Here is a 27963-nt window from a genome sequence, read left to right as displayed (position 1 = left end):
ACACACACACACACACACACACACACACACACACACACACACACACAAAACTAGCCATGTGACCTTGGGCAAGTTGCTTAACCCCAACTGCCCTCCAAAAAGCAAAAAAAAAAAACTCAACACTCTCGGTAATTTAATGACTGAATTGAAAAAAGATATACTAAATTCCTAAATTAAAATGTTAAAAGGCAAAACCAAATATTCAAATAGTACATTTTATATGCAGATAGAAGAACTGAAGCAAATATAGATCAAAAAGAGTGCAATAGTTCTCTGAGAATACGGTCCCTTCAGTCAGATTGGTGTCTCAGGAAGATGCTTTGGGTGGCACGGTGAAGGACAGGCTCAACAGCAGAGAGACTGGAGCCAGGGAGACCAGTCAGGAGACCATTATAGTGGTCCAGTAATTTAACCTAGGGTAGTTGCAGTCAAAAATAATGAGAAAATACAAGAGATAATTCCTAAGGAAGGAATGACACAGCTTGGCGCCAGGTTAGGTAGGATAAGGAGGACAATGGAGAGTGGGCACTGAAAGGGAATTGGAAGGTTTCTAGCCCGGGAAACTTGAAGAATGGTGGTACTGCTGACAGAGGAGAGAAGGAGGGAAAGGAAATGAGTTTTTGCTGACAGATCATAAACTTGGATTTGACGTGTTGTTTGTAGTGACAGCAATATAACCAGGTGGCGATTGTGTGGCTGGCAGATGGAGACGTGAGACTAGGATGTGGGCCTTCGACTTAGGATAGAAGAGATTTAGAACTCAAAGGGAACTTCTGTTCAACCTTCTCATTTTACAGATAGAGAAATTAAGGCCCACAGCAATCAAATGACCCACCCAGCATTGCACATATAGGAAGCAGTGCCTTCATGATCTCTGACAGAACCTAGCTAGAAACATGAAGCCCCAATTCAGAGACTTCAAAACAGGTGAGGGGAGGGGGCATCTTCCATCTCTCTAGCTCAGGAGCTTTAAGAGCTGATTCCTATCACACAGGAGGTAACAATAAGTACGATCCCCCCCCCACCCCGCCAAGTTTTCCAAGTTTATTTCCATGTCTATGTACCAATGGAAATACCTGGAGGGGCAGAGCATATACTTAACATCATTAATCATACAAAAACAAAACTGACCTTCAGTAACTGTTCCAGCCCCACAAGATTCTGTTAATCCATAACCCTGGCCAATGGGGCAGCAGAAACAGACATTCATAAATCGGTGTGTCTGAGGCGAAAGGGGTGCTCCTCCAGAAAGCATCATCCGGACATTTCCACCTAATAGGGCTTTTACTTTTTTAAACAGCAGGCTTGATAAAAGGGAAGGGTGGGGAAGGGAAGGAGAAATATTTGAACATTTTTGCTGACATAGAGTTGTCTACAGAGCAAATTAGTGAGAACTGCTTTAGTAAGGATTTCTCGGCTTTGCTTAAGCACTAAAAACTCAGTATGATGAGAGTTAAAAAGCAATAACTGTCCAAAGACACTTTTCCTTTGAAAAAGCGATGACAGATTTTATGATCTTAGTACAAACAAAAGAACAGAAGTCATATTTAGAGCTTTAACTAGAAAGGCAAATACTGGACTACAGCCTGGACAAATTGGTGTCTAGAAATGATGAACAAGATTAAATTAATTATCTTTTGAACATTTACCTCTTTCTGTAGCGTAAAATTTCCAGTAAGACCATTAAATTTACATACTCATGTTTTTATAAATGAATCAGAAACTTCCATGAGGAATGAGACAAAAGAAATCTCCTAAGCATACTGAGCTGGCTTGAAATTCATCGATTATTTTAAGAAAAGTGCAAAATTCTGAGCCCAAAACTGTTGGTAAAGTCCTCATTCATTTCCCAGGTATTTGCCGTGTTTGTTATGTGATGGATCATAGGATGCAGTCTAGAAGAGAACTTGGGGGTCCCCGGGTGCAGCCCTCTCATTTTATAGATGAAGAAAATAAAGTCCACAAAAGAGAGGTCAGTTGCCCAACACATGTCCAAATCTAGGCCTCTTTCCACTATACTATGATGACCTTTGGAAATATATGGCTTCACGATGATCTACAATAGTATTGGAACCACGAACTATACTTACAAATTGCACAGAGGAGCATCATATCCTTTTTTGATCTGTTCCAGCTTATAGTCATAGCCTATCTTGAACAGAGTTTTCTGAAAGTAGTTCATCTCTTGAACTTTGCTCATAACATTCTTATAAATTCTGTCCATAATTTCCTAAAGGTGAAGAGAAGATTAAAATTTCTATGCAACACACAAACACACATTTCATTGAAGACAGTTTGTTGACAACACTTGATGAAACTTTGTGACATATCATACATACTTATTTTCTTTAATATGTAATTAATTTTACTGACTGTTCAATTACAGGTAATAACTGTTTAAAAATGACTAAAGTATGGGATGGGAACTGCCTCTCTTGCATATTTATGCTGCAGAAATAGTATTAAATAAGTATGTCATCCAGTTCCCACAGAAAGAAATCATTTCCCTCATCTGAATTTAAATATATTCTCAGGCTAAATAGTTTTAAACATTCCTCAAGTTCCAAACCTTTATGTTAATGGCAACATTGGTTACTCATGTTTGCAAGGTTGGAGATATCTGAGACTGTGCTGTTTCCTCCTCATTTTTCATACCCAATCGAGTTGTCAAGTCTTTTGTCCATTTCTCTTCCTCCTTGAGCTCTCCCCCTGCAGAATTTAAAACTCTCTCCTTCTCTTGAGTTTTCAGCTCTCTCTTCATTCACCTCTCCAGCTGCTCATTCTGTCTCATTTGATGGTTCTTCATTTCTCTCTGCTCCTTCATCCTTGGGTGTCTACCAAGGACATGGACTGGCCCTGATCTCCTTTCCAACTATTCTATTTCATTTAATATGAGATAATATATATTATATATACATATATAACATATACAATAATATGATATAATAATCTCACTCAGCTTCCATAGTCTCAATTATGCTATCTATATAGATGACTCCTAGATCTATCTTAGTATCTCTCTTGAACTATAGTCTTGTATCACCAAAAACCTTTTGCATATCTTAAACTGAATATCTCATATAAAAGCACCTCAAATTCAACATATTCAAAATCGAATTCATTCTCCTTTTCCCATACCATCCTTTCTTTTTTTTCGGTACTTTTTAATTTTATTTTTTTTTTTGGTCTTTATTAATTTGTTCGTTTACTTTGAGTTTACAAGATTCAATTCCCCAGTTCTTTAACTTTCAAATTTTCTCCCCCTCCCTCTCCCCCCCCCCCATAGCGGCATACAGTCAGGTATAGGATCTGCAGACACTTTCACATTAGACACTGGTCAGTTTATAAGGAAGGATTGTATCAGATCATACCCTCCTTTCTAAACTTCTCAAGTGCTGAGGGCACTACCATGCTTCCCGATCAGGCAGGTACATCAGCGTCATACTTGACTCCTGGCTCTTACCCACCCCACATATCTAATCTCTTGACCAATCTTGTCATTTCTGCCTTAGCAACACATCTTCCACCTATGTCCCCTTTCTTTCCACACCCTAACTTAGGCCTTCATTACCTCTGCTTTGGATTGCTGTGATAGTCGTCTAACTGGTCTCCCTACCTCAAGTCCCTCCCCACTCCAATCCATCCTCCAATTAGCTGCCAAGATGATATTCTAAAGTGCAGCTCTGACCATTCACCCTTCCTTCTTGGAGTCAGAAGACTTGAGGCCATGCTCAGTTGATCCCAGTGGCTACCTATATTACCTCCATGATCAAAACTCTTTCATTTGACATTGAAAGCTCTCCAGAACTTGACTTCTTCCTACCTCTCCCATCTTCTATTCTCCTTCTCTCTATTCCCTGACCCCATGACTCCTCCTCCCAGCTGCTAGTGCCTTCACCTGACATTAACGCCCATCCACTTTAGGCATCGTCTCCTGCTACCCAATGTGAGCTCCTTCAGGTGGATGGTTTTTACCTTTATTTGTATCCTCACTGCCTGGTATATCGTAAGCACTTATTACTTCTTGATTGACTGATTATCGTGTTCTATAAGTTGGTTTCTCTGCAGTAAGTCTCTTGGATGTCCCTCCTCTCTGCTCCTCCCACCACCCTCCTAGAATGGGCTCCATCATCTCTTTATGCTTTTCCCACCTTCATTCTCTTCCCTAGTTATCTCTAACACTTCTCATTTATTGTTCTTGATTTTTTTTGGAGGGGGGAAGGCAAGGCAATTGGGGTCAAGTGACTTGCCCTAGGTCACACAGTTAGTAAGTGTGTCAAGTGTCTGAGGTCATATTTGAACTCAGGTCCTCCTGACTCCAGGGTTGGCGGGGCTCCATTTACTGCACCACCTAGCTGCCCCTCCCCCCCAATTTATTTTTTTATGCATAGATCAGAAACCTTCAATGTTTCCCTAATGCTGATCTCGCTAGCCAATCTCCAGCTGGTCCACCCCCCCCCCTTTCCTAGCCACCTCACACTTATTAACCTCCATGTGTGTTATGCTCCAATTAAACTGTGTCATTCCTATGTCTTTGTTCTGCTTGGTCTCTACTCTGGGACTGCCCAGTCTCAAAATCCACCTGCTGAAATCCTTCAAGGCTCATCTCAAAAACCAACTCTTCCACTGAATTTTTAAAAAAGAATCCCAACAACCCCAAAAGACTGTTAATGTTTTTGTTAATTGACTTGAACTGCTGATCTCTATAGATGGTCCTATAAATCCTGCATCCCAGAAGATTTAAGTAGTCTTATTTCAGTTCAATAGAGTGTAAGGGTTATGGGATTTAAAGATCTTCCATGCCCCATTGGACTTGCTGAGGTAGCAGGAAGGGGCGGAGCAAGAGGAAGCAGAAGCCAAGCTAGAGTTCCTGCGGTGGCTAGCAGTGGCAGTGACGGTGGCAGCAGCAGCAGAGGCAGCAGCAGTGGCAGCTCGAAGCCCTTTTTGAGTCAGCCAGAATTTCTGCTAAGGACTCCTGCTGAGGACTGCCAGGGGCCAGAGCTGCTGGGAGCACACTTCCTAGACGCTGGGTGGTTGCTGTGAGTGGGGAGAGGAGGACCTTTGCCTGAGGTAGCCTGTTCTGTTTTAAAGGCTTGAGAATGTGGGTGCTTTCTACTTTATCTACCTGTGCCAATTTCATAACTACTCTGATGGCTTTCACTTTCTGGTTTTGGGACTCAGTCTTTTGGTATTTTAATAAATTTTCTAGCTTATTCCCCCATATAGCAAGCCTGATGTATTTTGTGATGGATAATTACATCAGCATATCTGTAATTTCCATAGGCATTGTGAATATTGCATTGCTGATACATAGAGGAAAAATAGAGGCCCAGAAATGAGAACTTTTACACGTGAGGTATTTTAGATAGATCAATAATGGCAGAATTGGGATTAAGATACCCTTCTCATACCTAGCCCAATCAATGCTCTACTAAAAAGGAGGAGAAAGCCTTTGACCAATAAGGGAAAACTATTAAACAACAAAATCTTCAAACTTTCTGGAATAATTATAAAGGGAACAATTGTATCTAATGTCTAGTAAGACACAAGTTCCAAAAAGCAGCAGGTATCACTATGAATAATCATGGACTAGGCTTTGCACTGAACAGAACTACTAAGAGCCCCTGTGTAGTCACACAAAAGTTCAGTGGTGAAGAGAGAACAAATCTTTTTGGGGGATGCCTTCTTGTCATCCAAACAGATACAAACCCTGCCATATTCCAGTAATTCAAAGGAATGACTATCACACTTGCAGTGCCTTCACATAGGTCTTGGACTTCTAAAATCAATGCCCTCTGTACAAGGCCTTGGGGTTGAAATCTACCAGGCTCTGCCATTAGCTAGGTATTTGACTTTTGGCAAGTGACTTTTATTCCATACTCTTAAGCCTCAGTTACTTCCTCTGCAAAACCAGGGAGGAAGGGAGGGGGCAGACAAGATGACTGTTAAGGTCCTTTCCAGCTTTAGAGATGATATAGTACTTGGCCACTACTAATGAGAACTATGGTTAATATTCACTGTTTAGCACAGCTAGTAAGAGCACTGGCCCCAGTGTCGGGATGACCTGGGGATCAAATCCGGGCTCAGATATTTAGCACCACACCCAGAAATAACTGGCCGTGTAACCTTGAACAAGTTACTTAACCCCGATTGCTTAAAAAAAAATATTCACTGGTGGTAGCCTGAGACCTCATTTGGTGGGAATAAGATTGTATGTGTTTTCTGCCCTAGGGGAGAAAAGCAGTTGCAAAAATAAAGTTATATCTGATACAGAGTGTAACAGATAACCATATTTATTTTTGCAGGCTGAAAACTTTCACAATTCAATTCCCTTGGCAAAGGACTTGAATTCTAAACACTTCTAAATATATCTTCTAAAACATTATATAAATGTAAGTTATTAACAGAGAGGCTAAAAAAAGGCACATAAGAAAAAAACCTAACTTGGAGGCAGGAGGCTCAGGGCCCTGGTACTCTGATGCTAATTATGAGCTGTGTGTCCTCTCCAAACCTCAGTTTTCTCAGCTACAAAATGAGGAGAATTTGCACTATCTACCACACAATGTTGTTTGGGAGAGAAGTGCTTTGTAAAGTTTAGCAGGCACTATAGAAATGTAAATTTTTATCATTACATAGAGAGAAAGATTCCATCACATAAAACAATTTTATTATCTACCTTACTGGAATAATTTTGTAGTCTAAAATTAGGAAGACCACAAATCACAGATTTCTTGGAATAGAAGATGAGGATTTTAATTTTCTTAGATTTACCATATGAGAAAACGAATACTGCAAGAGATATGGGGGGGGGGGGGGCGGCTAGGTGGCACAGTGAATAGAGCACCGGCTATGGAGTCAGGAGGACCTGAGTTTAAATCCGACCTCAGACACTTAATACTTACTAGCCATGTGACCTTGGGCAAGTCACTTAACCCCAATTGCCCTGCCTTCCCCCCTTCAAAAAGCCAAAAAAGAGAAAGAGATACAAATAAAGGTGAAGTTGGAGTCATAAGAGTGATAGTTCAGTTCATCTATTCAAGAAACATATATACAAATATATTCCACCATAGGCAGAGCAGACTTGGTCTTATTTTAGTTTTAGAAAAGCCAAATTGGCAAAACTTTATTAGCGAGTGGTTCCAGCTATGTTCAAAATTGTTTCCAAACTCTCATCTCAAACAGGCTATAAAAGTCAACATCTCCCTTGTAAAGAACAGTAGCATGTAAAGAAATAATTCTGAACACCCAGGCTGCTCAAACCAGATTCCCTCTTGTTGGGGATCATTTATGCTGATAATGTCTTGCCAATTCAGTGTCAGGAGACCTAGGCTCCAATTACAGCTATGTGACTCTGGGAAAACCATTTCACTTAACTGGGTCTCAGTTTCCTTATTTGTAAAAATGGAAGGTTGGTCTAGATCAGCACTTCTTAAACTGTGGGTCAAGACCCTATACGGGGTCACAAAAAGTTTGCCAACAGTTAAAAGTTTCCGAACATGCAATGATCAAAATTAATTAAAAATTGAGCCCGTAATGAATCTGAGGTGTCTCTGGCAGCACTTGCCCATGTTGTACCACTAGCATCCTTGGTTCTGAACACAAAGCATTTGCACTTTGTAATGGGCATGCCCTTAGGCCACACAATGCCAATGAAAGCTGCCAAAGTGAGTGGAATCAGTTTAAAAAACCTTGGCTAGATGATCCCTTTCCAGCTGGAGAAATCACAGAATGCTTGAGCTGGGAAGGGACTTTGAAGCCCAATTCCTGCCCCAAGCAGCCAATGCTTTCTGTCCTCTCCCTAAGAGGTGGCCATCCAGAGTCTGTCTGAATACTGGCTATTACTGTGGCAAAGTCCCCTCAATGAATTATTTGAAAAAAGTATTACCTCCTTTCATCTGATTCTAGGAAGCTTTCATTTCTTTTTCTCAAATGTTTGAATGAGTGTAAACCGCCCAACTGAGAAACATACTTTTCTTAGGCACTGAATAAAAAACCAAGCTACAGAAATGGCCATCCACAAGTGCTATTAAAAAAAGGCACATGGTGCCTACATTGCAAACAAATTCATGATCAAAACTGTCATGTATTGGGAATTCGATTTGGAGCCAGAAGGTCTTGGCTTAAGCCCAGCTTCTGATACCTGGACTAGCTGGATGGTCTTGGGAAAGTCAAATAGCCCTTTGAGATTCTAGTTCTGTTTGCTGCATAGGGCCCTTGTGAGGAAAGTGCTACAGAAATGGGAACCATTGTCATTCCCTGCTGATGTTGACCTCTACTTACCGGTACAGCTGCCATGAGTGTAGGCCTCAGAACACTACAGTCACCTTTGCTTCCCTTCTTGATTTTGCTGGACTATAACAAAGAAAAAGTTCAATGTGTTATACAAACAAATCACAAAAAAGTTTAAAATAACTCAAGACACTTTCAATGTGTTCAAGTGTCCTTCAAGTATTTATCTGAGCCTATCCAACAAAGGCTACACATGCAAAACTGTTATCATACTAGTTCTGTATTGATGGATCTGGGCTTTCCTAACCCCAACGTGCCTTCTTGTTCTAGTGTATTTTTTATCTGTATCTTTCCCTAAATCTTTGGCCCTAACCATGGACCGAATGTTCCCCAAGGTTCTATCCGGGGCCTTCTCTTGCCCTCTATGGTTGAATCAGCTCTCATAGGCTCACTTGTCCTCTTCTCCATACGCATGACTCCCACATGTCTACATTGGCCCCTAGCTCCCCTGAGCATCAGTCCCACATCACCACATACCTAGTAGACTTTTCAAACTGAGTTATTGGGAGGCATCTGAAATTCCACATGTCCCAAATGATCTCCCCCTTGAAACATACAACTACTTCTTATATTCCCTCTTTTGTTGAGGGTACCACCATAATCCCAGTAATCTAAGTTCATAACCTTGGGTTCATCCTCAACTCCTTGTCTCAGTCATATCCAATCAGTTTCAAAGACTTGTTAATTCTACCTCTGCATCATGTCTTGGATCTGGCTCCTTTGCTTCATTCACATGAACACTACTCTAGTTCTGGCCTTGATTACCTCTGCAGTGAACTATTAGAACAGTGTCCAATTTGATCTGCCTGCCTTAAATCTCTCCTCTTTCCATGCAGCTGCCCATGTGACCCCTCTAATCAATAAACTTGAATGGCTTCCTTTGGCCTCTAAAGATCAAATACAAACTCTTCTGTTTGACATTTAAAGCCCCTTTTGAACAAAGTTCCAACCTACCTCTTTAAAAAAAATTATCTAGTATTTTATTTTTCCTGTTATGTGTAAAATATTTTTTAATGTTTTTTTAAAAAACTTTTAGAGTTCTAAATTATCTCCCTTCCTCCCACCTCCCTTATTGACAAGGCAAGCATTTTGACATAGATTATAAATGTGCAGTCATGCAAAACATTTCCATAATAGTCATGTTGTGAAAGAAAACATAGATAAAAAAAAATCTCAAGAAAAAGGAAGTAAAAAAAGTATGCTTCGATCTGCATTCAGACATCATGAGTTCTTTCTCTGGGGATGGATGGCATTTTTCATCCTAAGGCTTTCAGACTTGTTTCTAGTCTATACATCACTTCTCCCCCCATTCAGTGCACACACTCGGTGGTCCAGCCAATTTGGTCTTCGTGTTCTTCCTCATACCCAACATCCCATCCCCTGTCATCGAGGATTGTACTCCCCTCTGTCTTGTCTCAGAATCCCTGGCTTCCTTTCAAATGCAGCTCATATGGCACCTCCAACCTCAACCTCTCAACAGCTAGGGCTCTTAGTCCAATAGAATGTAAGCTCTTTGAGGGAAGGGAGTGTTTTATTGTTGGTTTTCCATCCCTGGGACATATTAAGTGCTAGTCTATTCTCTGAATATCTTCCAACACAGGCTATCCATTGGTCCTTAAGTTACTGGCCCACCTCTGATTCTGGTTAGCTAAGTGCCTGATAATGATGATGTCTTTTATCATCTTCTCAAGTACTGGTAATATAGCTACCCACCATGCATCTTGTCATTGTCCTTCACATTATTTTTAGTTTATATTTTCTGAGATCGTGGAATTCCCTGATTTAAGGCCATCTGGCATCATTAGAAGTATACACTATTGGGGCAGCCAGGTAGCACAGCGAGTAAGAGCACCGGCTCCAGTGTCGGGATGACCTGAGGATCGAATCCCGGGCTCAGACACTTAGCACCCACCCAGAAACACCTGGCCGTGTAACCTTGAGCAAGTTACTTCACCCTGATTGCTTAGGGGAGGCCAGGTGGCTCAGCGAGTAAGAGACTGGCTCCAGTGTCGGGATGACCTGGGGATCAAATCTGGGCTCAGATACTTAGTACCACACCCAGAAATAACTGGCCATGTAAACTTGAGCAAGTTACTTAACCCTGATCGCTCAAAAAAAAAGAAGTGTACACTATTGTAGAAAATCATATACAAAAGTACATCTATCCCTTCTAATGTTTTCATGAAGAATATCCCCTCAACACATCTATAGATTATCCCATCGGGGTGCTGAGCACATTTTATTAGGGTGGGAATTTTTTAAAAGGCAATCATAAAGAATTACTTTTTACTCATCAAGCCTAAAAATTAATTAACAATTAAACTTTAGAAACATTGAACTTGATTAAAAATGAGATGCAAAACATCAATTTTTTTTTACATATTACATGCATAATAACTTTGTATAGTTTAGGCCTATGGACTGGTAGTTGGGAACCTCTCCTTGATTATTTTTTTGGGTGGAAGGCTCATCTATGATCTTTCTCTTCTTCTGAGATCTCCCCTCTTTGAAACAGCCTAAAACCCTATCCAAGTTCATCCTACAGAAATTCTATTACTCTTTCCTGCCTCCACCATGAGTACCATTACCATTACTTCATCATATGGTACACCAACTATTGTGTGGTGGGAGCCTGACTCCAAATTTGGTGCTTCTAACACTGTTGCTAATAGAAACATGAGTAGATGTGTTTGTAACAAACATCTATGTATGTTCTCCGGCAGATCTGGCTTAGTTGGTTTTCAAGTTTGCCTGCCATAAAGAAACCTGTTATTCTCTAGATTCAGACATTTCCCAGCTTAAACCATATCTAATGAGGGAAACAGGAAGTTCAGGCAGGCTCCTTTCCGGGACTGATGTTTTTGGAAGCTTTACTCATGGAAGATGTCACAGTTCTTGGGCTACTCTGATTCTGTCTAGCTTCAGAAGGATGGTGAGATAAAGGGGAAAAAAGTCCCCTGGAGGGAGAAGAAGAGATGAATGTAACAGGAAAATGTGAAGACTTGGGCTATGGGAAATCTACTGGAGAGAAAAGGATGGCTCCTCGCCTGCCTCCCCCAGAGCTTAGGGACTGCCCAGGATCAGCAGCTGCTGCAGACTGTGATCCCCCCCCCAGGTCACTGGGGAGCTCCAGCTTCTGTTGGGCACACCCTCCCTCCCTTCTGTTGTTCTAAATACTATCATTAGTTTTTCATCTTATTTACTTCTATAGCTGTTAAACGAGTACTATATGGTCTGCTAGCAGAGCAGCACATACTGACCAAGAAAAAAGGTCAGCTCTAGTAACTTACTCCTTAAAAGGAGGGGGAGAGTGGGAGGGAGATCTGCCTCTACCGTTTTGTTTCCTGGGGGTTTTACAACTTGGGGTTTCTAGAAGGATTAGGGATTCATTATAATACAGTTAACCAATAAGACAAGTATATGTCCTTTAAAGCCTTCTTTATAAAAGGCTTCCACTGTCATACTTAAATTACTGAATGGAAAAAGCCAGGCCATCAACAATCTCAAATTTCCTTGCATTCCCCAGACTGGAGCTATTGTTTTCAGGAAGGAACAGAAGAAATGGGCTGCTTATGGCTGGTTTCCAAACTTCCTATGAGGGAAAACCCTACCACACTCTTAGCCTACTGCAAACTTTCTTTCCCTTTCAATAACTGTAAAACATTATAGGCATTTTCCCTGTACATGCACTTATCATTTAAGATTAAAACAGGGAAGAACTTTATATAATGAAACTAATCTGTCTTGCTCTCCATTAATATTGGAACAGGTTTGAAATTTGATCTTTTAACTTAATAATGTATCTAACTATAATAATATGTGCCTAATTTATACACAGATTGTATTCCAAAAGTCCACTTATAAGTATGTTAATTCAAAGTCAGAAGATATTTCCACATAGAAACACCATTAGAAAGGCAGGTTAGACACCTTGGCTGACCCACAGGGGTCTATAGAACCCAAAATGTAGCCTGTACCCAATTCTTCAAGGCCTATATTTTGTTGGTGTGGGTACCTTTTTCCATACAACCACAGACTTTAACCCTTGTGGAACCATTCTAAAAGGGGATGGGCATCAAGAACTGTCTATACAAAAATTTGTTACCCTATGGCCAAATTTGTGATGAAAGCAGTTCATCTGAAAAAGATCTGAGGCACTTAGTGGACTGTTAGTTCACCATGCATCAGCAGAGTGCAATGGCAACTATGAAAGCCAATAGAATTTTAGGCTTCAGTATGCCATTAAGCAAGCCAATAACTTCACAACACATGGTCTTGGTCAGACCAAACCTACAGCACTGAATCCAGTTTGGGATACCATATTGCAGAAAGGTTGTTGATCAGCTGGAGGGAGTCCAGAGGAAGGCAATCAGTATGGTGATGGGGTTGGAGATGTTTAGCATGGAGGAGAGAAGATAATGTGACAGCTGTCTTCAAGTATTTGAAGGACAGTCACATGGAAGAAGCATGTGACTTGTTTGGTTTGGCCCTAGAGGGAAGAACTAAGGGATAACAGATCCAAGTTGCAAAGTGGCAGACTTTGGCTCTAACAGAAGGAAAAATGACCTACTGCCTAAAGCTCTCCAAAAGTGGGAAAGACTTTCTCAAGAGGTGGTGGATTTCCCCTGTCTGAAAGTCTTCTACCAATGGTTGGCTACCCGTGTCAGGTGATGCTGGAAAGTGGGGGATCTGTGTTTGAGGATGGGTTTGGAATGGTTAGGTCTATTTTAACCCTAAAGTTCTGTGATTAACCTTTTTGAAACTAGCTAGGCTGGGCCCCTGAACAGTCATTCATTCTCACCCGGCCCACATTCTAGGCCTTTCTTATTAGGTAGAACCAGGCAGAGACAGTATGTGAGGAATAGACCAGAACTCTAGAAAATACAGTGATGTCTAAAGATCTTCTCCACATGTTCAGTGGATCTTCTAGGGATCCACATATGGAGAATTACGGAAGATGAAATGGCATGGATGGGCTGCAATTAGCACCAGTGGAAGGAATAATCACATTGATGAGATTATGGATCCATCAAAATACCGAAGTATAGAAATACTATAAAAGGAAGATAGATTCGATGACAAAATGGTTTCTGAGTTCCAACTCATGATGCTAGGAATTATCTTGTATTGTGACGCTGGGGGGGGGGGTCACACCCTGCCCCCTGGTTTGGTTTCAAAGGGGGAGGAGGAGAGAAGTTCTTGCAGTTAGAGGAAGGGGTGTCATTCCCCTTGGGCAGAAGCACTACTTCTGGACCTAGAAGGTTGAAATTGTAGTGGAAAACAGTTGGGAGGAGCAGTGTGCTTCGTAAGCCAAAATTGTCTGTGACAATTTTTCTAGTTGCAGGTTAAACACTCCCTGCCCCTTCAGCTCTTTCTGGATTTCTTTTTTTATTTTTGCTTTTTGGAGGGCAACTGGGGTTAAGTGACTTGCCCAAGGTCACACGGCTAGTTTTTTGTTGTTGTTGTTAAGTGTCTGAGGCTGGATTTGAACTCAGGTCCTCCTGACTCCAGGGCTGGTGCTCTATTCACTGTGCCACCTAGCCACCCCTACTGGATTTCTAATTAATGCTTTTTCTATAGTAATGTTTAGCCTAGTGAGAAAAAAAGAAAGATCAGATTATATGTAGAAGTAGTCACCAGAGTGGCTATGTGGTGCAATGGATAGAGTGGTGGAACTCATCATCTTCCTGAGTTCAAATCCAGCTTTAGGCTTACTAGCTATGGAACCCTGGGCAAGCCATTTAAACCCTGTTTGCCTCCATTTCCTCATCTGTCAAAAGAGTTGGAGAAGGAGATATCTTTGCCAAGAAAGCCCCAAATGGGGCCACGGAGAGTTAGACATGACTGAAAAAAAATAACAAGCCACCAAAAGTGGTTTAAGATGTGCTTGGAACTGATGAACCCCTCAGGTAGTGGTGGTCAACTGTTAGTTGGGAACATTGCAAGTTCCCAATTGCAATTCCAAGTTGGGAGCTGCCCATGTGTGCAGATGTTTTAATGCTGGTGCTACCAGTAGCTTATGGGGGGGGGAGAGATAGATAGGGATGAATGCTATACCTCTATGCCATAAGTGAAAGCATCTTTTCTGAGGCTGTTTAGGTGTCCTGAATTGACACAAAGATGTAGTCCCCCAAAATGTGTCTATGGGAGAAATACCTGAAACAACTCCTTGTGTTTCTACAGTCTTGGTTGAGAAAAATTAAGTTATTCATTTTGAAATAAATTAAACATTCACAGGCAAAAGCATACTTTCATAGGTCATTTGTCCATCATACCACAGACCACAAGAGCCATGAGAACTAGTCAAATCACAAGAGAAAGTTGTGGTTGAACTAAATTATCTATTGCTTTCCAATAATGTGTTAGTGAAACAAACCAGCTCAAGATAATTTAGTCAATGAACTGAAAGGTTTGTCACCTGATCCGACAGTGTAAGAGGAGAAGAATAGCCAATTCTGCAGCCATAGGTGAAGCACGATATTTCTGCTGTCAATTCTAACACGTGAGCCAAAGGCAAGTAGCCAATGTACGTATCCTTTGGTCTGAAAGGGAAAGATTTGGATTCAGATCCTTTCGAGGTATTTCAAATTAGGAAAAAACTGAAAATAAATGACATGATAATATCATAATAATATATTAATTATGAATGATAAATACTTATAAAATTTTTTTATCACAAATAATAAAAATTATTCGGAAATGACAAACCCAAGTGCTAACTGTGGAGCTCTTGGTCACACACAAAGAGGGCTGAAGAGTCCTTACCCGAGCCCTGGAATTCTCTCACATTGGCCTGTCATTCCAGCTATCAAGTTGCTATGATGCATCATCACTCCTTTAGGTCTGCCAGTCGAGCCACTGGTATACATAACAATAGCCAGGTCAGAGGGAGATGGTCTATTTGGAAGAATGTTTGCTAGAAGACAGAAAAAAGGGGTGCACTTTCTTCAGTTGAAACAGACAGATTATCATGCTGCTGGCAACAGGAGGAACAAGTTCTAAATGAACCCTGCAGGGCAGTCCCAAGACTACCACAAGATGCCCATTGGAAGATACTCAAAGGTCAGATCCTCCCTTTAGAGAGAAAGGACTGGCTATGTGAGCCTTTGCTCTGGCTGGTCTTATCATCGGGGACAACTGGCTTCTTTCTTCTGTTCCCCGCTCCCTTCTTCCCCCAACAGTCATTTTCACCATCTGTTTTTGGATACCGCAACAAACAACAAAAACAACAGAACCAGACCCCACACCTAACTGATGGCTCATGGGAGATGACAGGTCACTGGAGCCCATTCTTTGGAGTGTTTTGACCCAAAATGGCTACAAGGCAGGGCCCTGTGACTGCTTACTGAAATACATGAGGCCTTCCTGGGCAAATTAGCCCAGCTGCCTCTCTAGGCCTACTCACTAGCTCCAGGCACCAATCCCAATTATGTTCTACCCCAAAACAAAAAGATCCCAAAGTATGCAAAGCAAAATACTTCCTGGGGTCTCATCCAAATCAAATAAGCACATTTACTCAGTTTCTCCCCTAAGAGGGGGCCCTTCATGCAGTGGTTCAGATATTTATGTGTTATCCTGTGGCCCTTCTCCATGATCAGGTGGAACAGCTGGGGAAGGATTATGGGATTTTTTGGTTTCACCCCCAAGTGGAATCAAACTATTCCTACCCTACATTTATATATTATATATGTTTGTTATATATTATAAAATGTATATATGTTTATATTAGGCCTTATTAGTTTGGTAGCACAGATTGCAGAGGACAGGGCATGGTGCATAGTAGGCTCTTAAATGCTTGTTGGATTTAATGAATTGAAACCAGGGAAGCCAAGGTAAAAGAAGTCTATGAGGATAGAGAGGAGACAGGTAGATCCCACCAGCAAATTAGGGAAAGCCTTGCTGCTAACTCTTTTCTGTTTGCTTGAGATCTTCCCAAGGAAGACAGTTTGAGGGCAGCTTCTCTTTGGCACGGCAGGAACCTGTTAATTGCCTATATTCAAGTTAGCTGAGCAAGCTGCTGGGAGGGGGTAGGGGGGAAGTCCAATAAATGAGGCCTTTCTCCGGGAGGAGCTGCTAGGCGCTGAGAGCCCACCAGCAACAACCTACTACTGCTGCTCACCAAGGTAAGCCCCACAAGCCAGCAGCAAGGACAGAGGCCCTTCTGGAAGGCAACGAGAATCTGGCAGTTATTCTCATCAGAGAATGAGAAGAGGCAATGCTGAGTGAAGGGACAGCTGGCCTTGGAGCCAACAGAATCTAAGTTCAAGTCTCCCCTCTGGGGGCGGTAGGTGGCACAGTGAGTGGAGCACTGGCCCTGGAGTCAGGAGGACCTGAGTTCAGGTCTGGCCTCAGACACTTAACAAAAAAACTAGCCATGTGACCTTGGGCAAGTTACTTAACCCCAACTGCCCTCCAAAAAAAAAAAAAAGCAAAAAAAAATGTCTCCCCTCTGATCCAGCCTGGTTGTGAAGCCCTAGGCCAGCCATGTCCCTTCTGGGTGCTCTAGATGACTTCTTGACGCTGTAGAGGCCAGAGAAAGTGCTGACCTGCATTAGGAGAAGGAACGTCTTCTCCAGGAGTTCCCCAGATCAGTGAAATCACAGGTCCAGGCCCTCTCCCCAGCAGAAAATGCCCTGGGTTTGTGTCTCTGCCAGTACCGAGATAGGTACCAAGTGCAAATGGTTTCACTTCTAGAGAAGAAGGCACAGGGCCTTGAGAAACCTCCCCCTACATCAGGTTACTAGGGAGAAGTATTTTTCCTCTGTAAAGGGAAGATCTGATCTTTGTGAGTTGCCCAAGAAGCTTACAATGGGTATCTTGGGGTAGTGTTGGAACTGGTCAGGGCCAAATGAACTGCATCTTATCTGCAAGGTGAGCGGCTATGTGGCGCTGCAGTGGATAGAGTGCCAGGCCTGGAGTCAGGAAGACTCATCTTTCTGAGTTCCAATCTGGCCTCAGATACTGACTAGCTGTGTGACCCTGGGCAAGTCACTTCACCCTGTTTGCCTCAGTTTCCTCATCTGTAAAATGAGCTGGAGAAGGAAATGGAAAACTACTCCAGTATTTCTGCCAAGAAACCCACCCCCAAGGGTCAGACACAACTGACCAAGTGCCCTTCCATTCTTTCAAAAGGGAAAGAAAAGGCATCTCAAGTAGCTGGAGACCCTACCTTTTATCAGGTAGAAGTGCAAGGGCAATGTGGTCCACAAGACAAGGAGGCCTACCGACCACCTGAATGCAAGTTCAAGGCTCTGGCTGTGGAGGGAGGAGCTTGGCCTCACTGTGAAAGAAGTAGCTTCATCTCACTACCCTCAAGCCCAAGGATATGGCTTCACTGGGGCCTCCATTTAGTAAATCAGGGGAAGAAAACACCAGTAGGGGTGGCTGGGGCCTCCCTGATGAAGGAGTTGAAGAGTCTTTGTTGCCTGAGCTATCTTCCCAGTCTAGAGCTGGGGTGTGACTGAACTGAGACTCAGCCATCAGAGGACCATGTCTGCTTGGGAACACAAAACTAGAAAGTGTTGCCAAGCCACAATTAGTGTGCTTGGTTATGGCTTCAGAAGGTGCACGTAGGTTTGGGCCCTGGAACTGCTGGCTGAGAACACAGTGGAGCATATCTTCACAGGACAGTAAACAGGACAGAGTGTCTAAGGAGCCTTCCATAGTGTTAGCCTGAGCTGGGTTCAAGGTTCTGAACCTGGGCTTAACCTCTTAGGGTTCTAGGAGAGACAGAGACAGAGAGAGACAGAGACAGAGAGGCAGAGAGAGAGACAGAGAGATGGAGACAGAGAGAAAGATGGAGATGGAGACAGGCAGGCAGCTAAGCAGTGATGACTGCCAAAGTGTGCCGTGTGGTCCAGTAAGAATAGCATCAGGACTGCTAAAGCATGTAAGAAGCCACGGCAGATGACAAATATCAAACAGCACAAAAAAGGCTGGTAAAGAGCCAGGGGTGTGTGAGAAAAAGTGAGCTCAAAGAAGAAAGAGGACTGCTCCTTGGAGTGGATAGGTCAATGATAACAAAGAAGGCTTAACTATTCAACTTGATTTTACTTCTGTTTTCTCTACCATGGAGAAAGGTCTTTGGGTTAAAAAGGATATAACAAAAATAGTTAAGAGGGATTTAAAACCTTATATGTAAGAAGATGAAAGAATCTAGCTGCCCTCAATGACTTCAAGTTACCAGGCTTAAGACAACCTACATCCTAGGTACTGAGATGTCAGTGCCAAGCTATTTTCTGTGATTTTTTTTGAAACATCAAAAAGGCAACAAAGGTACCACAGGAATGGAGAAGAGAAAATGCCCCAATTTCCTAAAAAAGGGAAGGATTTATCCTTCTTCACACTAGTGACCAGTGAGCTCGGCTTCTATACTTGGCAAAAGTCTAGAATGGATTCTAAAGGGATAACGAGCACTTTGAAAAGGAAGCCAAGGTTTCATTGAGACTAGATTATGCCAAACTAACAATTTCCTTTTTTTTAATTTTTATTTTTAAAAAGCAATTGGGGTTAAGTAACTTGCTTAAGGTTACACGGCCAGTTATTTTGTGTAGGTGCCAAGTATCTGAGGCCAGAACCAATCCCAGGTCTCCCGATGCCAGGGCTGGTGCTCTTACTCACTGCGCCACCTGGCTGCCCCTCCTTTTTTGTTTTTTTGTCAGGGTAATTTGACTTGTAGATCAAAGGAATGCTATAGACAGTTTATCTAAATTTCAACAAGAAGATGAAGATATGTGTCCTATATGAGAGCAGTTAGGTGGCTTTGGACCTGGTATGGTGGGGAGAGATTAGACTTTTCCTGTTTGATCCTAGATGATATAAGACCAATGAGTTGAAGTTGCAGAAGGTTAGATTTCAGCTCAACAGAGGAAACCATTTTCTTTTTTTTTTTGGAGGGGGGAAGGCAAGGCAATTGGGGTTAAGTGACTTGCCCAAGGTCACACAGCTAGTAAGTGTTAAGTGTCTGAGGCCAGATTTGAACTCAGGTCCTCCTGACTCCAGGGTGGTACTCTATCCACTGTAGCACCGCCTAGCTGCCCCAGAAACCATTTTCTAGCAACTGAAGCTGTCCAAAAAGAGGAGGTACTGGGATAGCCCTTGCTGGATCCAGGCCTTCTTTGAAGTCTGTTTTGATATTGGCTGGGTTAAGCAACTGAGTTCCTTCCAATGAATATTTTTGCACTTCTTTGAGATCACCAGCTATGTGCTGGGGTTTTTCCCCCCACCTGGGAGCATTACTTCAATTGTCTGCTGCTCCAAGGAACCCTGGCCCTTCAGTTTTTGCCCATGCAAATTATACATATTCAATATTAACCAAACTTTTACTTTGAAATCTTGTAGTATTTTCTACCAAAGGGGAGTAAAAACCCTGAAAACCCTCTAATCTTATAGTCAGAGATAAGAAGGCAAGAGTAGTTCAGTTCTGTGAATGTGTCTCAAATTAGTAGCAGAGCAAGTCCCAGCTTGAAATATGACAATTATTCCGAGGCCTTCGGAAAACTCCTCACTGTCAAAGCAGTTGGAGCCTACAGTGTGGTGGGATTATTCTATCTTTTTTCTTTATAGCAGGGATGGCCCTCTGGGAGGGTAGGGAAAAGGATACACCAGGAAAGAAGTGACATAAAACCAAAAGATGCAGAGTTACAAAAAAGAAAAATCAACATTGGTACTTGAGGTTAGTTAATAAAAATCATTTTAAAAATATGTGACTTATCAAGCATGGGCAGGGATGGGGGTGGGGTGCTTAGGGAGTTTGCCAAATGGGTAAAGGGCCTGGAGGAAGCAAAGGGTATGGAAGGAAAGAAGCTCCAAAGTCAGAAACTGGTTTTTTTTCTTCCTCCTTTAAGGAAAGGGCAGTTATCTTTTTGAAAGAAGAAAAATAAAATTCCTACAAACATAGTCTAATTTGCATGATACTAATTAATTTTAAAAGGGGGAAGAACTGATCAATTCAATGATCCAAGACCATGGGGCAGGTAAGTGGCATAGTGAATAGAGCACTGGCCCTGAAGTCAGGAGGATCTGAGTTCAAATACAGCCTCAGACACTTAACACAAAACTAGCCATGTGACCTTGGGCAAGTCACTTAATTCCAATTGCCCTGCCTTCCCCCCTCCAAAAAGAAAAAAAAACACAACTAAAACTGATCCAAGACCATTCCAAAGGAATCATGATGAAAAATGCTATCTACCTCCAGAGAGAGAACTAATAAGCTCTGAGTGCAGACTGAAATATGGTACTCTTAGTTCTTTTTCTGCAATATGGAAATGTTTTACATGATTTAATATATATCATATTGCTTGCCTTCTCAGGGTAGGAGAACGGGAGGGAATTTGGAACTCAAAATTTAAAAAGAATGTTAATAAAAGGGAGGGGGAAAAATCCAATCACCAATTTCAAGGCAGACCACTTCCTGTGCATTTTATACAAATCATAGACTGTGAAAAGACCCATTAACTAGATTTTTAAAACTCTATTACTTACCATTTTCTGGCCTGGATCCCAACTCTTCTACAGAATGCATGCTATGAATCTCAAATCCTTTAGGGTATTCTGATTTATCAACATTTTTGTTGCCCACATAGATGATATGCTGAACACAGTTGATGTCTACCAGAGCAGTCTGTGGAATGGAAAGAAACCTTGGCAAATGCTTTAAGTACAAGTCAAAATCCTGTCTCAGACATTTACTAACTGTGACCCTAGGCAAGTCACTTATCCTCAATGAACCTCTTTCCCCATCTGTAAAATGGGGATAATAATGAGAACATATATAAAAAGTGTTTCACAAACATTAAAGTCTCTTCTAACTTACTGTCTATGAACCTCGGTTTACCCATTTGAAAAATGGGGATGATAATAAAGAGATAAGTTATGTAAGACACTTTGCTCATATGAAAGCCCATTTGTTACTACTTTTGTGACCTCATACAAGTTATTTTAACTTTTCAGCCTCCATTTTCTTATCTGTCAAATGAGGAAGTTGGGCTACATGGCCTCTGGGGTCCTTCCTAGTACTAAATCCATATAAGAGCCTATGACTTGTACATCAAAGACTAAATCACTCAATATTATCATTGGATAATTCTGATACTGTGATTCTGATGAGGTGGCTGATTTCCTTTGATGCCATAAATCACAGCCCCTATGACTTACAATTAAGGATCTTCAAGAATTGCTGGGATCAAACACTTCAGTGTGGCCACACTGGCCAGGCTAGCCCTTTAGCACAAGCCAGAGTGGAGCCTAACCTAAAGCCTTTCACATGGGTAGTAGGTGCTGCCAGATCTGGGCTCATGCGTCAGCCTTTGAAAATACAGGATCACCTTTTGTTCAGAAGGCACTGGAATCAGGCTTCTGTGGAGGCTGATAATGCTAGCCAGAATAAAAAGGGAAAGAACATGTAGATTTCCCACTTACCTTAAGTTTACTTTCTAGAAGTTCAACGCTAGTAATCAGATAGGATGCTTCAGATTCATTCAGCCCATGGATTACGGCCTCTTTGCCAAGAGTTGCATATAGAGTTACAACTGACCGATAAACATAGGGGAAAAATAATCAACAATCAGAATGTTGTAAAGAAGGATTTTAATCATCAACAAACTTTTATAAAATGCCAATCAAGTGGAGAGAGATATTAAAGTTATACAAGACCTCCCTACCCTGTGGTTTTGGCAATGTCTGATATAAACCAAAATGTTCTGTAACAGCTGAATGGACTTACTATTGAGCACATCTCGCTATTACATGGGGTGGAAAGTATGTCAAGTTTCTTGAAGAAGGTAGCCATGTGTATTGGGGTTTAAAGGAAGAATAGGAATTCAACAGGTCAGAGGGCAAAGGAGGACATTCCAAGTAAAGACTTGGAATAACATGAGAAAAGATGTGGAGGTGCAAAGACACAGGACACCATTGGATGTGTGTGTGAAACCACTTTATGTAAAGTATAGACAAAGAAATAAAGCTTAAGAAGGTAGGGTGGGGCCAGATTACGGGAGGCCATGAATGACCAGATTCATGTGTATTCTAGCAGTCGTATGAGAGACAAAATGGGGTTGGGGAAGGAAATAGAGATGGGAAGGTGTGGGAGGCTATTGTAATAGTTCAGTGAAGGGATGATAAGGACTTGTATTATGGTGGTAAGTGATAAGAAGGAATATCTTGCCCATGGTATAATAGCATTAGACTGGGAGTCTAAAGGCCTGGGTTTGGCATCTTACTTGCAAGTCCCTGAATGCCTCTGGGGAAGGTCACATATCTGTACTGATTGGGTCTGCTACAAATTTGTTATCCTACCACAACTGGCCCTCTCACTGCATAATACTTTTATTCTGCCTTGATTAACTCTACTGTGTTTCCCAGAGCGGCCATTTTCACCCGCTTTACTGAGGAAAGAATCCTTGGCTCACATGTTCTCTCTTCTTTCCCATGCTATCTCTCAAAACCCCACTATATAATCTCCAATTTTCTCCTTCTTTGCTCCAAAAGCTAATGAAGAGGTGGCCCTTTTCTTTAATAACAAAGGCAACCATCAGCTTATGCCTTTGGACCATCCTCTGGAAGCTTGCCCCTTTGGTCAACTCCTCTCTCTCATCTTCAGTCTTTCCTCATTGCCTGGCTTTTTCCTTGCCATTACCATCATGTCCAGGTCTCCATCATCCTCAGAAAAGATTCATTTGATTCTGCCATCCCGACCAAGCTAGCATCTCATATCTCTCCTCTATTTCACAGCCAAATTTGTAGAAAAAGTTGATTATACTCATGGCCTCACTTCCTCATACTCTGCACCCCCTGAAATCTGGCTTGTGATCCCACCACTCTGCTGTAACTGCTCTCTCTAAGGTAGAGTATTCAATCCCATGACCTTTCCTCAGGGAGGCCTCACTCTGTGTAATCTCTCCGCAGCTGTTGACTCTCTTGACCACCTCCCTTCTCTCCCCAAACTCTTTCCTCTCTTGGCTTTCTGTGAGACTCCTCCTTTTCTGTTCCATCAGTTAGGCTTCCTCAATCTCCTACTCATTAAATGTCTCTCAAGGCTTTGTCTCGACTCCTCTCCTCTCATATACGTTACATGTGTAGATATATACAAGAAACATATGTGCACATGTATATAATACACATATAATTATGTGTATATACTTATATATACACATATATATATATGAAATATCCCCTCTCTTGGTAATCTTGTTAGCACTCTTACGTTCATTCACCTCTAAAGCAGAAGATTCCCAAATCTTACACATATAGCCTTGATCTCACCTATGAATTCCAACTCATGACCAGCTGCCTGTTGGATATCTCCACCAGAATGCCTCAGCATGTCAAATCAACATATTTAAAATGAACTTGTTATCTTCAGTCTATGTTTGCCTCTTCTCCAAACTTCCTTATTTCTATTCAAAAATTCAATTCTATCCCCACAGCTTCTCCTGCATCTGTCCCCTTCTCTCCACTCACACAGTCAACATTCTGGCCATCCTTACGTCCCACCTAGGGTACTACAATTGCCTGCTAATCAGTCACCTTGCTTCCAGTCTCATTGCTCCAAAATGGTCTTCACATTGAAGATATCACTACAGCCAAAGTATACTACTTGCTGTTCCCTAAGATCAACATCTGTGTCCCATGACTAGAATATCCTTCCTCCTCACCTCTGCCTCCAAGATTCTGCTCAGATATTGTCTCCCACAGGAAGGCTTTCTCCATCCAAAGAATCTCCTGTTATTCTTGTGGACAAGGGGAAATGTTGGCTAGAGTTAGTGAATTTCAAACTGGTCATCATGCTGAGTCAGAGTAGAAACCTAAACTTTGATTTATTTTCTCCATTAGGCCTGTTGCTAGGCCTGGAGAAAGGTGTAGACAACATGCTCATCAAATGTGTGAGTGGCACAAGGCTGCCAGGGAGAAGAATGTGCATTCTGGGTGACAGAATCAAGATCCCAAAGGACCCAATTGACAGGCTGGCTTAGCAAAAATGAAACTGAGTAGAGGTAAATGAAAAGTTTTAGACTTGAGCTCAAAACCACATCTACAAAAACAAGCCAAAGGCCATGTGGCTAGGCAGTAGGCCTGACATTTTTTTTGACCTGAAAGTTTGATAACAAGCTCAATATGGCAGCTTTCTTCTATTCAGAGGGGTGGTGTATCTCTTAGGCAGGCTAAAGTTCCCACCCCCGCCCTGTGCCTTGAGTTGAGAGCATTTGGAGAGTGGTATTCTGCTCAAAGAGCCACAATGCAAGAACAACCACAAAAGGATGTTGAGGCTGGTGAAAGGTCTCCTATTCAAGCCATCTGATGACTTGGTTCAAGAAACAGAGAAATGGGTTTAGTCAACTGTGAAGGTGCAGATTTAGAAAACTTCCTAATACTTACAGCTATCTAAAAGGGGCAGTTAGGTGACACAGTGCTGGGCCCGGAATCAGGAAGAACCAAGTTCAAATTCAGCCTCAGACATTAGCTGTGTGACTCTAGGTAAGTCACTTAACCCTGTTTGCCTCAGTTTCCTCATCTGTAAAGTGAACTGGAGGAAAAAAATGGCAAAACCACTCTAGTATCTTTGCCAAGAAAACCTCCCAGAAAAAGGGGTCAACAAAGAGTTGGATATGACTGAAAAACGACTAAGAAAACAAACAAAAAAAAGCAAACAAGGCTGTCAAGAGGCAGTTGGTTTTCTATTCAACAGAAGTCTTTAAGCAAAGACTGAATGATCCCTTTTCAGTAATATTCTATATGGGATTTTCCTTCGCACATGAGTGGAATAAGATGGGCTCTGAGATCTCTCCCCCACCTTCCCTTTCTCTCTTCCTCCTGCTTCTCTCCTCATTCTATGGTTTCTTCCTTCTCATTCATCTTCCCACATCTAGCCAATTGCCAAATCTTATTGATTTCAACTCCATGCTATCTCTTGCAGTTTTCTTTCTATCCAATCATAGTACCACCTCTACCATTCATGCCCTAGTTATCTCTCACTGGACAATTATAACAGGCCCCTAACTGGTATCCCTGCCTCCAGCCTTTCCCCTCTCCAATTCATCCTTCAAACAGCCACCCAAATAAAGCTTCTTAATGAATAGATCATTCATGTCCTTTTCATTCTTCACTAAGTCTTTAGCAAGTGCCTACTATGTGTAAGGCACTGGGGACACAGAGAGAAAAACTAAGCATCTCCCAGCTCTTTAAGTGCTTAGAGATCTATTTGGGGGTGGGGGTAGGGGAAAACAGAATGTACACAGAAAATTCTGTTCTAAGGATTTTGCAGAAGGCCCTGGCAGTAGAGAGGGCAGGAGAGGCCTTCTGTAGGAGACACTAACTGACCTGAGCTTTGAGGAAAGCCAGGGACTGTAGAAAGTAGAGGAGGGTCAGAAAGGAGTACATTTCTAGCCCCGAGGAGGGTCTGTGTGGAGGCTAGGAGATGGAAGAAGGGATCTTATAAAGCACTTATTCCTGATTATTTGAAAAGAACTCATTTCTCTCCATGGTCAAGGTGTATCAAAGGACTCCATCAGAGGCCGGAGGTGCCCCTGGGTTCTCCAACACTATGCCAGGAGCCTTCAAGTTCTGGAAGGTCTTATGGGGTTGCAACAAAGAGATGAGCTTGTCTTGGGGCCCAATCTCACTAAGATCAGAAAGCTGTAGCAGCAGCAGACCTACCACAAGTTGACCACAAAAATGTTCATAGTTTTGGATCACAACTCCTGCAGAACATTTAGCAAGGCACGGAGCAGGCTGTGGAATAAGCTGCCCCTGTCACCCAAACCACAGGTCTTTTGGAAGTACTGAAGTAATGTAGGATTAATTTATCATCCCTTGATTTCACTTACAAAGGAAACTGAGGGGTCACTGTACAAACAGGAGGAGCTCTGAATGTTGGAGAGAATGATTGTAAGCTTATTTATGTTATTTATTGACCAGTCCTCATGCTCTAAATGGAGGAAGAAAGTTTGGGAACAGCTGCTATGGGGACTGAGATAACCAGTTACTAAGGTTTGGGTTGGCCTTGTAGCTTTCAAGGGCAGATTATTCACTGAATATTATTCATGGCTGCTTCTCCCATTAATTTATTCTGCATCCAGAATCTTAGAAATGCTAGCCTTACCCTTCAACTTCTCCCTACAGTTCCCATGTGTCACTTTCCCTCATCTCCCTCTCTACCCCTCCCTCTCCTTCTCCCTCTCTTGCTTTCTTTATATCTCATTCTCCCTTCCCTCCTTCCTCTTCCCTCTCCCTCCTCTTCCCCTCCTTACCTTTCCTTCCCTCTCTTCCTCCCCGCCATTCTCCCCATCCCCATCTGTCTTCTCTTCTATTGGTTTACAGCTAAGAATGCAGTTCTTGCCAGTGTCAGAGATCACTAGATGCCGCCAGTCCATGTTCTCAGCCATTTTCATTCTGGCTGAAGCCAGGGGGTTTGGCCCAGATGTGGTCTCCCCAGAGACCATTCTACTCTTAGCCTATGGGTACTGGCAAATCCATGAGGATTCCAGGTCAGTTCTGGTTCATGGATCCATTCCTTTTGGGAACTTAGTGGGGCTGTTTAGTTCAGGAGTCAACTCCATGGAGGGCATTAGAAATGCCTTATTACTTTTCTGTAATATAAATTAACTATCACCAGAGAATCATTTTATTTCTCATATGAACCGTAGAAAGATATTTAAGGATCACAAAACTTTTTTTTCCATTCCCTACCTAATACCTTTCATGTCAACTCAAGTTTGAATACATGTATAAGATACATATATGATGAATAGTTGAGTGAACTGAAGTCTTCTGAAAGATTAAAATAAAATCAACAAATATTTATTAGTGCCTCCTCTGTTCCAGGCCAGAGGTGAGGAACCTGTGGCCTCGAGGCCACATGTGGCTCTCTAGTTCCTCAAATGCAGTCCTTTGCAGGTTCCCTACCCCTGTGCCAAGTACTATATAAAATTATCCAGAGTAGTTAACAAAACAAAAAACCTGTTCTGATTGCAACTTGGTAAAAGGAATTCAGGAAAAGGTTCCAAGTCAACTGAAAATGCAGCTATAAACCATGACATTAGTCACGAGAAGAGTACTAGCTTTTTAGAGAATTCATGGATTCTTTAGTCAACAATTTAATGCTGTTAAACCGATATGATTTTGGAGAAAGAGGAATACATCAAACATAAATTGAAAGAAAGGCAAGTTAGGAAGATGGATATAATTATTTCTTTACAGAAAGAGGTAAAAATACTCACGAGGAAAGTTATACTTAAAACAGGTCTGTGCTGCAATCATCCATTCTGCCCTGGTTTCACAGAAGATGGCAATTGTGCTCTTTGGTTTCAGGCCTAATGCAGTAAGTCCGATGCCAAAATGATTCACTCTCTGGTTCACTTCGACATAGTTCATCCATTTATAGTCTCCTAGGATTAGCTGCTGAAGCAAAACTCTTATATTGGCATGGTCATTCAGGCAAGCAAAATAAAAACCAATTCAAAGGGTAGAATATTAAAAACCACCCTCAAGTTAAAATATAAACACTATGAACATTTCTAGATCACGCAAGCTACTTTCTTAACCCAAAGGAGAAGGAACAAAGTTCTGTAACAAAATACCATCATGCTTAAAGGTAAGGAAATACATTCTCCTTCAAGGGTGAGGGAACAATGCAAGAACCATCAGACTTGGTTGATGTATGGACCTGTTCTCTTCCAA

General features: G+C 41.9%; 1 protein-coding gene across 11 annotated transcripts in view; it reads right to left on the bottom strand.

The window, feature by feature from the left end:
* The window catches only part of ACSL4 (acyl-CoA synthetase long chain family member 4), an 81849-nt gene that overhangs the window by 12533 nt on the left and 41353 nt on the right, over positions 1-27963 (bottom strand). For 10 of the 11 annotated variants that reach the window (XM_069100426.1, XM_069100428.1, XM_069100429.1 and 7 more), the window contains 8 exons: positions 27504-27684; positions 21709-21818; positions 20773-20911; positions 15055-15205; positions 14708-14831; positions 8281-8352; positions 2091-2230; positions 1132-1304 (listed from right to left, as the gene is read on the bottom strand). In XM_069100426.1, coding sequence (XP_068956527.1) covers positions 1132-1304; positions 2091-2230; positions 8281-8352; positions 14708-14831; positions 15055-15205; positions 20773-20911; positions 21709-21818; positions 27504-27684 — 1090 coding nt within the window. The remainder of the gene's footprint in view (positions 1-1131; positions 1305-2090; positions 2231-8280; positions 8353-14707; positions 14832-15054; positions 15206-20772; positions 20912-21708; positions 21819-27503; positions 27685-27963) is intronic. The other variant, XM_069100431.1, reaches the window with a different exon arrangement.

Source organism: Petaurus breviceps, unplaced genomic scaffold (genome assembly GCF_028583685.1).
Source record: "Petaurus breviceps papuanus isolate PSGF00001 unplaced genomic scaffold, PetGlider_PUasm1.0 400, whole genome shotgun sequence".
Taxonomy (NCBI): Eukaryota; Metazoa; Chordata; class Mammalia; order Diprotodontia; family Petauridae; genus Petaurus; species Petaurus breviceps.
This window is presented reverse-complemented; position numbering and strand designations above follow the sequence as displayed.